At 41.9% G+C, this 10,732-nt stretch overlaps 1 protein-coding gene across 1 annotated transcript in view; it reads left to right on the top strand.

The window, feature by feature from the left end:
- The window catches only part of LOC125300240 (desmoglein-2-like), a 68,006-nt gene extending 57,533 nt beyond the window's left edge, over positions 1-10,473 (top strand). The window contains exon 15 of the mRNA XM_048251976.1: positions 8,600-10,473. Within this exon, the coding sequence (XP_048107933.1) occupies positions 8,600-9,457 (858 nt within the window). The 3' untranslated portion in view covers positions 9,458-10,473. The remainder of the gene's footprint in view (positions 1-8,599) is intronic.
- Positions 10,474-10,732: the final 259 nt, after the last annotated feature.

Genomic DNA, 10,732 nt, shown 5'->3' on the forward strand with positions numbered 1-10,732 from the left:
AAAATAGTAAACAAAGAAGTTCCCCTTTATGCCATTGAGTGTCTTGCCATTCTGGATCTTGGAAATTGATGAGTGTGAATGTTGATTGCCTGATGTCATTCAGGTGCTGTTCAATGTGAATATTAAATAACCAGCAGGGATTCGAACTCTCAACCTAAGAAACAACAGTACAAGGCATTATCCCACTGAGCCACTGACAGTCCTACATACTGGGCAGTCACATTCACATGGTGAAAATGTGTTTTGGTAAACACACAACATCAAGAAAAACTCCAAGCATACATTTGACAATAAAATGAAGGGCTTTCCTGAAAGAGTACACCTGAAAACTTGTTGAAATTCTGGGGCAATTAGACATTTGTAGAGAAGAACACTAATGGATGAAATATAAATATGATAGACGTAATGATGAAGGAAAAATAGTAAACAAAGAAGTTCCCCTAAATGTAATAGAGAGTCCCGGCATTCTGATTCTTGGCAACTGATGAGTGTGAATGTTGATTGGCTGATGTCATTCAGGTGCTGTTCAATGGTGTGAATCTTAAATGACCAATAGCATGTGCACATTGCTCCTAAAGCTGTAATAGGGATTTGAACTCTCAACCTAAGAAACACCAGTACAAGGCATTATCCCACTGAGCCACTGACAATGATACACATTGGGCAGTCACTTTCACATGGTGAAAATGTGTGTTGATAAACACACAAGAAAAACTCCAAGCATACATTTGACAATAAAATGAAGGGCTTTCCTGAAAGAGTACACCTGAAAACTTTTTGAAATTCTGGGGCAATTAGACATTTGTAGAGAAGAACACTAATGGATGAAATATAAATATGATAGACTTAATGATGAAGGAAAAATAGTAAACATAGAAGTTCCCCTAAATGTCAGAGTGTCTCGGCATTCTGATTCTTGGCAACTAATGACTGTGTATGTTGATTGCCTGATGTCATTCAGGTGCTGTTCAATGGTGTGAATCTTCAATAACCAATAGCATATGCAGGTTGAGCCTAAAGCTCTACCAGGATTCGAACTCTCAACCTAACAAACACCAGCACTAGGCATTATCCCACTGAGCCACTGACAATCCTACATATTGGGTAGTCACATTCACATGGTGAAAATGTGTATCGGCAAACACACAACATCAAGAAAATTCCTAGCATACATTTGACAATAGAATTAAGGGCTTTATAAAAAAGAGTACAGATCTGAAAATGTGCACTGTTAATGGTATCCACCTAATGATGGTTGTATGGTTGTTATCCAAGAAAAAAAATTACTCATACAGTGGGTCCCTGTTAAGTTTGGACGGGTTCCTTCAGGAATCACGCACCCCATTTTCTCAGCAGAAATGGCACAAATTGCAGTTGACACAAACAACCACAAGGTGTCACTTTGGAGTTCTGCCACTACTATTTTTGATACGACTTGACTTACTGCTTCCATGATGCATTTTCCAAGTCAGTAGAACAATCAGAGAAAGCTGAGTCATTACCAAACATATATGATAATACAATAGCGTGAGTTTATATATCTTATACCCTATTTGTCACGGTTACTTATAGATTTGATAGTGTAACGATAAGCGCATGAGACTTTCAGCGGGGGCACAGGAACTTAAATTGATCACGGTAGTTTAAGCTTACACTTGACAAAACATTCTAATATGAAAATGTAGATGCAATTGTTGTAAGATGGTGCAGCTCCTTTAAGAAAGCACCGTGTGCAGGGATGGAGAGAGAGAAAGCGAGAGGGGATATGTGTTAGAACTTAGATGCGTGTGGAAAGTGCTGTTGAGACTGGAGCGAGTCATATTCAAATTAATGCAAAAAATAAATCCGCAGATAAAACCAATTATCCTCATTCATTGCAACCGCAGCATGCCTGCTTGCCGCCGTTCAAACGAAAAATATATCAAAGCACCTTTTGCGTTTGAATGTAGCAATTAATTTAAACAGCTTGACAAATGATTTAGCTAATTGATTATAGCCTGTACAGCAATTGTTGAACATTTACCTGTACAAGTACATTGTTAGCCTACAGACCAATTTCCATAGTGCACATCTTATCAACAGTTTGAATGTCGTGTGTTTCTGCATTGACAAATACCGTTCAGCACAATGATTCATGCCCAATTAATTTCCCCTTTTAAAGTGTTCGCCTTTGTTACACTATTTGGTTTCATGATGTAGCCTATGATAAACACCATATGGCCAAATACTCAGCTAATGTTATAGGCTATACAATTTCCCCTCTTAAAGACAAGCTGGTGTAGCTTATTAGACTAGGCTACTATTAAAATGCACCGACGGTAGCCTTGGCTATGTGTAAAGTAAGCTATCGCATGATTTCATGCACGTAAGTTCATGCATCTGTCAAGTTCGTACAGGGCCTCGCACCCCCTTGCGACGGCCCTGCAGCTCCTCCTAAGACAGCGAGGAAAAAGTTAAAATACGCGATAAACCCGGGAAAAGTTGACAGGTTTGTTTTTCGGTCCCAGTAATTATTTGTGAAATTGTGCAAACGACAGCCTTTTCAAGGCATTTCAAGGAAGGAGTCGTAGCATGCAAGCTCCCATTGACCCAGTAGACAGAAGGCATCAATAGCCTAAATTGTTGGAACTGGGGAGGGTCATGCGTTTTTTCTCAATCACTTTGGAGTGTCATAGAAAAATGTCTTGCTGGCGAGGGAGGGTCACGTCTTTTTTGACTAACCTCCCAAAACTCCTCCGGTAGCCCCTTAAATAAATAACGAACAGTCCCTAATTGATTATAGCCTGTAGGCCTACACCAGCAATTGTTGAACAGATACCTGTACAGGACATTGACAGTAGCCCAGCCTAACAAGCAGATGTTGCAAAAAAGACGCAATTAATCAGAAATAAATGATGTAATCTGCATCGTTTTATTTAACAAACTGCAAGCAACAAGAGGGTTGAGTTCGCTGTGAGGCCAAACCCAAGAGCAGAGCCTATCTGCTAAGGCACTCGATAGGCTATAACGAGCTGTGTGCGCCTGGAAAGACAATAAGATGCTTTCTGAATAGCACAGCGAAGACGGCTCTGGTCATCCCATACCCTCCCCCCACTTCCTGTAGCCTACCATTATAACTTTGCCGCTTTGGGACATTGCTTTTTTTTCGTTAAGCCCCCTCCCCACCCCCTTCTTTCACAAGCAGTGGGGGAGCGCGGGGCACAAAGTAAATCTGTCGTTTGGCCACAATCCGGTGCAACCAGGCCAGGCCAGGACAGCAGGGGTGTCAAACTCATTTTCATAGAGCGCCACATCATTGAATTTATAGGTTACTGAGGGCCACATAATCGGCGAACATGTGCATGGTGCAACCATGAAATCGGTATTGCAGTATGGCTTATTCAAAATTGGTGTGTAATGGTCCTAACCACTTTAAAACAGTGTGGCTGAAATAAAAAACAAACAGCCTACAACAGTAACATTTTCAAATGCAACTTCTAGGCCTACAGTATTAGTTAACAACTGATCAATATGCATTCATGGACTGACATTGATGAGAATAAACTGCAGTCAATAATGTGCATAACAATGTCCATAACACATATCACCACTAAAATTATCTGTGGCTAAGAAAGGTACTGTGTGTGTGTGTGTGTGTGTGTGTGTGTGTGTGTGTGTGTGTGTGTGTGTGAGAGAGAGAGAGAGAGAGAGAGAGAGATATGGTACGTACACCCACCCACCCCCACCCCCGCAAAAACAAATTCACGCGTGTACAATATTTGTCCGTTTCCCGGTTTTAGGTCCGTGCATTGCAAAAAAAGTAGCCTACATAGCATAACAATATCCACATGCAATAATACAACAACAACGTCTACGATGACCTATTAATTTGGACAAATTGATACAGCCCTATAGCTAAAGTTACCTTTAGTTTTGTTCTAGCGTACCGTGACGTCTGGCTTTAAACATCTGTAATCTAACGTTCTGACAAGCACACCAATTGCCTACCTTGTTCTTGCCCATCTGGAATAACTCCTCTAGCTTTGCTGTCTCCATCCTTTCTGTTTTCGTTGTTTAAACTTGTGATATCCATAACTAGTGAATTAGGCCTAGCCCAACATTGTGTGCTGATAACCATATATAGATAGCCGAGTAAAAGAAAACAACAAGTAGCCTAGTTGTGCCTGCGTGCGTATTCTGTCTTTAAAGTTTAATAATGTTCTGCACCTTTTACTAAAGAATAAAGAAAATTAAGAAGACATCTGAGCTGCAATCGGGCGTCTCTCCTTCTCTCTAACACTTTTTGGCTTTGGCTAAATATTTCTAAAATCATTTGAGTTTCACTAGTCACATGTTTTAACAAGCAACACTTCTTATTGAACTAATAACAGACGTGTGTCGAAAATTGACTTTATTTTCCATAATGGAGAAATAACATATGCAGAGTCTACCAAGGTCAATCTTGCCAAAAAAAGCCCTCAAACCTGAAAACACATGAGGCAAAAAAAGTGCAAAAAATCACAAAACTAACTAAACTAACGCCGAGATATTTTTGTATTGCAATCATTGTAGCCTACAGTAGTAACAGCTGCGTAACAGTCGTTTTACTCCCATTATCGCTCATTATAAAGAACGTTTAACGTGTCCCAAAAACAGCTATCAATTAATCACCAAACGTCTTATAAACAAGTATTGCCAGGAGCAACACCTTGCAAAAAATGATAACAATAGGCCTAGGCCTTTATATGGCTCTGCTCCTGCCTAGATTCGAACTCAGAACTGCCTGAAAGTTGCAGACCTGTTCTGGATATACGTGCATTAACCCACTCGATCGTCAGACAACGCTATCTGCTTCGAGTAGCCTATTGGGTGGGAATGTAGCCTACACTGGTTGCTGTCTTGAGTGACCGAATTCGTTTTCCTTTGTCATATGAATGCTGTCATTTTGTTAACATTACTGTTAAGGAGATGCTGTGGGCAAAGGCTATCTTTCAACCTCGTTAGTGTAGTATTTGAACTATTCACAAGGTTTCTGGGCAGCATATTTATGTTCTGTTAGCAAGCGAACTTCTCATGACTACCGACAAAGTAGCCTACTGCCAGCTGACGAAGCTCTCATTTTAAAACATTACTGAGAGACAGGCACTGTACAATCAAGAAATCTTGCCACTGAATCCAAAACTATGTTAAACATTATGTACAAAGCTTAGGCTACAGTGGACTAGCATGTTGCAGGGGCTGCTAAAAACACGGCCAATCACAGCCCTTGCTGTCGAATGCGCCGTCCGGTTCGACCGTGGAACGCCACAGCAGACTATGCTGCCCCCAAGCGGCAGCAGTTGTACTTACATTTCACCCAGCTGCGTGAATCACCCTGATCGTGAATGAAGTGTCAATTTTTAACTGGGACCCACTGTATAGGAATATAGGTGATATAGGATAAATGGGCTGAGTGGTTGAACTTTATTGGCCTATATCTCTGAAATGGAACAACATATCCAAATTATTTTAATAACTTTTGTGAGGCTTTGTCTAAACATTGTCTGTGAGAATTTTGGTGAAGATTTGATCATTTTTGAAGCCTGTGAAACTTTTTATGATGTTTGGCTTTTCTCTGAAATTGTGGCAAAAGTAAAACATTTTAGAGCATAAGACCAGGGTGAAAAAGATGCATCTGAATTTAGAGATTAATATGATTAATAAGAATTTTGAGTCTAGGTCAATCTGGTAAGGAGAAATAAGCGTTTTTGACAAGAGCGCCACCTTTGGGTGCAGTACCCCAAATTTTGGGTTATGGGTAGAGGGGGGTACTGGTAACCATACCTGAAAATGTCAAGAGTTTTGGAGTTACGGTTTAGGCTGCAGTATGACTTTTACAGAATTTTGGCAAAAAATGAACGGTACAGAAACAATAGGGGTCCTGCAGCTACGCTGCTCGGACCCCTAATAATAATAATCCTTTCAAAAACAATAGGGCTTCGCACCTCTCGGTGCGCAAGGCCGTCCCGGCCTCGCGCACCGTCGGTGCTTGGGCCCTAATTATGTGATCTAATCCAATTTCAGGATCCTTGTTTCTCTTTGAACAACTTTGAACAACAATTTTCAAGATTTGAAATCCGATAGCCGAAATCCGGTAACCGAAATCCAATCACGTTTTTTTGAACAATTGGGCCCAAACAATCGAAACATATGTAAACAAAAAAGCTATGCTACCTCATATTCATTTTGCTCGGACCCCGTTAAATCACCGCTTGCAGTTATATTTATTATTATTCTGTCATGGAAGTCTATGGCAGCCCATAGAACCGTCTGGTAAAAAGTTGTAAAATTTGGCACACAAATTAGGCACAGTCCCATGATTAATTTCACCAAGTTTCAAGTTGGCACCTCGAGCACTCTAGCGCCACCAACAGGCCAAAGTTGGACGTGCGTTCATACAAGTAACTTTTGACCCGTTGGCTCTATTGTCAAATATGAGGTATCGTTAGAATCCTTGGACCAAGCCGAGTTCAACGCACCCTATGACGTCATTGGACGCCATGATGGATTTTCCGCCATATTGGATTTAATCAAAAACACCTAAAAGTTTTCACAGGTCACAAAGTTTGTCCGATTGACACCAGACTTGACACACATAATCTTAAGTCCAAGCCTCAAAAAAGTTATCCCTTTTTGTCTTCAAATCTAAAACCGTTCGCCCGTAACAGCCAATCATAATTGGCGGCGAAGCCACCAAACAGGAAGTGAAGTGATATCTCAGCAAAGACCAAATAAGGAGGAGGCTCAATAAATATAATGACTTTTGACCTATAGGTGGCGCTATAATTAGCAAATTTACCTTTTGGCCTGTAACGGGTGTTGTGTTTGGAATTAAAACTTACTAATGGTGATTGTTAATACTATGGGAGGTCGTAAGTCCGACAGATGTGAATTTGTGATGTCAACGTAATTGATCTGGCCGCCATATTGGATTTAATCAAAAACACCTAAAAGTTTTCACAGGTCACAAAGTTTGTCCGATTGACACCAAACTTGACACACACAATCTTCAGTCCAAGCCTCAAAAAATGTATCCCTTTTTGTCTTCAAACCTAAAACCGTTCGCCCGTAACAGCCAATCAAAATTGGCGGCGAAGCCGCCAAACAGGAAGTGAAGGGATATCTCAGCAATGCTTTCACGTATCAAAACAAAACTTGTTACATGGGCTCAGGACCCAATTAGAAGGAGGCTCACGAAATTTGGTAAATTTTGACCACTGTGTGGCGCTATAATCACAGGAAGTAGGCTCATATCTCAGCAATGCTTACACATATCTAAACCAAACTTCGTACATGGACTTGAGACCCCATCCTGAGGACACCCAATAAATTTGGAGTCTTTTGACCACTAGGGGGGCGCTATAATCACATGAAGTAGGCTCATATCTCAGCAATGCATTCACATATGGAAACCAAACTTGGTATATGGACTTGGGACCCAATCCTGAGGACACACAATACATTTGGTGACCTTCAACCACTAGGGGGCGCTAGAGATACAGGAAATTAGCTCATATTTCAGTAATGCCTTTGCGTATCAAAACCAAACTTGGTATATGGACTCGGGACCCGATCCTGAGGACGCACAATACATTTGGTGTACTTTGACCACTAGGGGTGCTATAATTAAGAAGAATTTCTCGTATTGACACCAAACTTGGTACGTTGATTCGTGAACACATCCACAAGGACCCACAATACATTTGATGTCGTTTGACCACTAGGGGTGGTATGATTAGCACTTTCACCTATCGCAACCAAACTTAGTATGTGGACTTGGGATTACATCCTGAGGATGCACAATTAATTTGATATGCTTTGACCACTAGGGGTACTATATTTATTAACACTTTCACCGATTGAAACTAAACTTGGTATGTGGAGTCATGACCCCATATTAAGACTGCACAATTATTTTGGTGACCTTTGACCACGAGGGGTGCTATAATTATCAACACTTTCACCGATTTAAACCAAACTTGGTATGTGGTCTTAGGAGGACATCTTGAGGACACACAATAAATTCGGTGACATTTGAATCCAGTCCAGTCCAATCCAATCCAATCCAATCAAGTCCAATCCATTCCAATGTAACACAACACAGTCAAGTCCAGTCCAGTCCAATCCCAACTTCTGCTCAACTGCTTGGCCCCCTCATTGCTGCTTGCAGCTATATTTCTCTATATTTTTGATATGTTGCCGATTGGATCATAAACGGCCACAGCAATGAAGAAAAGTGATTGATAATGACTGACTGACTATTATTGTGTTACATGCTTCAAATGTAAAGCACTTTGAGCTGCATTCTGTGTATGAAAGGTGCTATACAAATAAAGCTTATTATTATTATTATTATTATAAAGCTTATTATTTTAGGATCAGAAGATATGTCTTTCATGTATTCATTGTATTTCATGATTTGCATTTAGCAAAAGCCCCATTTGAAATAAGCCTCAGCAGTGTGAGAGATAAAGCTGGATTGAAAAAAAACTGTGGTCAGGAGATCTTTTTTATTTTGTCTTTCTTATGTAAATGAAACACATGACAAATGTATCTGTGTGTGTGTGTGTTTGTGTTACAGAAGTCAGCATACACAGCTGTGCAGGTTCCTCAGAAGGACACGTTGCTGGATTATGGCTACGAGGGGCAGGGATCACCTGCTGGCTCTGTGGGCTGCTGCAGCCTCCTGGGGTCTGATGATGACCTTCAGTTCCTGGATGATCTGGAGTCAGAGTTCTCCAGCCTGGCCCAGATCTGCAAGCCACCAAAACTGATTCTGGAACAAATTGAGATGTCGCTGCAAGCAAAAACAGAGCGAGAAAGTTCTATGTCTGTCAGCACTGTGATGGTTTCCGAGGCTCCTCCTCCTCCTCCTCCTCCTGTCCACACTGAAACCACAGAGATCTGTAGTACCATCAGCAACTCTTCTACTCTTCCCAGGATTCAATTGTGTGAAGCCATTGCCGTGCCGACCCAGACTGTGCTGGTGCAGCAGCAGCAGCCCCTGTACTACATGGTGGAGCCGCAGCAGGTCCAGAGCACAGTGCTGCTGACTGAGAGGCCCCAAGTGGGTCTGGGTCAGGGAATGATCCTGGTCAACGGGAGTCAGACAGTCACAGAAGGAATGCTGCTGCAGGGGGGAGGCCTGGTGCAGGGAGCCCAGGGGCTGGTGATGGCCCAGGGTGGTCAGGGATTGGTGTTACAGCAGGACGGGCACGTTCAGGGTGGTCAGGGTTTGGTGTTACAGCAGGATGGGCACGTTCAGGGTGGTCAGGGTTTGGTGTTACAGCAGGCAGGGCATGTTCAGGTTAGTCAGGGTTTGGTGTTACAGCAGGGTGGGCACGTTCAGGGTGGTCAGGGTTTGGTGTTGCAGGAGGGTGGCCATATTCAGGGTGTACAGGGGGTGATCGTCCAGGGCCCGGGTGCTGCACAGGCTTAACGAAAAGGGAGTCTGGTTATATCCCAGGGCGGGCACGTTCAGGAGGCTCAGGGGTTTGTGATGTCCCAGGGTGGGTACATTCAGGGGGTCATAGTTTGATAATGCAGCAGAGCAGGCACGTTCAGGGGGAACAGGGGATTGAATGTCAAAATCATCAACATGCTCCTGGTTCCCCGGGGTCTACAGACCTGTTTCTGGTAAACGGCGGCCAGGCAGCAACAGTGGGATTGGTCCATTTATCTCCCGTCCTTCGCAGTACCTGTGTAGCACACACATTCTCACCAGCAAAGATCTGTCACTCATCTTCATATGGGAGGGTTTTGGCATCATTCTCACGTTATAATCATCAGCCAATTATGATGGTCACTCCAATCAAGCTTCTGCATGAGTAATGGTGTCAACCATGGCAACCAAGTTTTCATTTTTCCTTACTAAAAATTGGTTTCAGCAGCTTTGTGAATAGGTTTTAAGAGAAACTCTTAGTGGCAGGATAAAATGCTCACACAATCACTTTGGCCTATAGCCAAGGACACTTTCTGGATCTGCTCCCTGCTATTTCAATTCTATGATCCAGCTTTACATCCCCAATTGCCCACTGTGATTTTCTGGTGAGCGTCTGTTGTGTCGACCTGCCATAAACACTTCAAATTCAAGACACTCTTCCCCTCAGTGGTACTCTCTCCCTTCATTGGTGGAAAGAGTTGCTCAGTGCTCTGCATTCCTGTGATAGTTTTGGGTCTTTCAAGAGGGGTCTAAAGACATTATTTGTTCAGCTTGCACTTAATTAAGTGGTTCTTATGAGTAATGGTATATGGTATCTGTTTATTTTCATTATTGATCGTTGATATTGTATTGGCATTATTGTTAGTATTACTATCCTTAATGTAGCCTCACCAACTTTCTATAACTGTTTACTGTTAATTATAACTATTGTATTGTTATATTTGTGATAAACCTTGATTGTGGTGATAAACCTTAATCATCCTTAATAAACCTTATTCTTCCAAGGATATAAATGCAATGACTATAAATGCAATCAGCGGCCCATATGCGTTTGAGATCTTGTGTTAGGTATATGTGTGCTGTAATATAGTAGCCTGGCAAGCAAGACTCATTCACAAAGTGAATAGAGTCTGGTCACTAGCGATAGTTTACAACACTAGCATGGTGACGGTCATAAACATACTGTTAACTTTGTGTGGCGTTGCCAAGAACTGGCAAGAAGTTTAATTTATTAGCTGACTACGCCGCCCTTGTATCAAAACCAGGGAATAG

This window comes from Alosa alosa, chromosome 9 (genome assembly GCF_017589495.1).
Source record: "Alosa alosa isolate M-15738 ecotype Scorff River chromosome 9, AALO_Geno_1.1, whole genome shotgun sequence".
Classification (NCBI taxonomy): Eukaryota; Metazoa; Chordata; class Actinopteri; order Clupeiformes; family Clupeidae; genus Alosa; species Alosa alosa.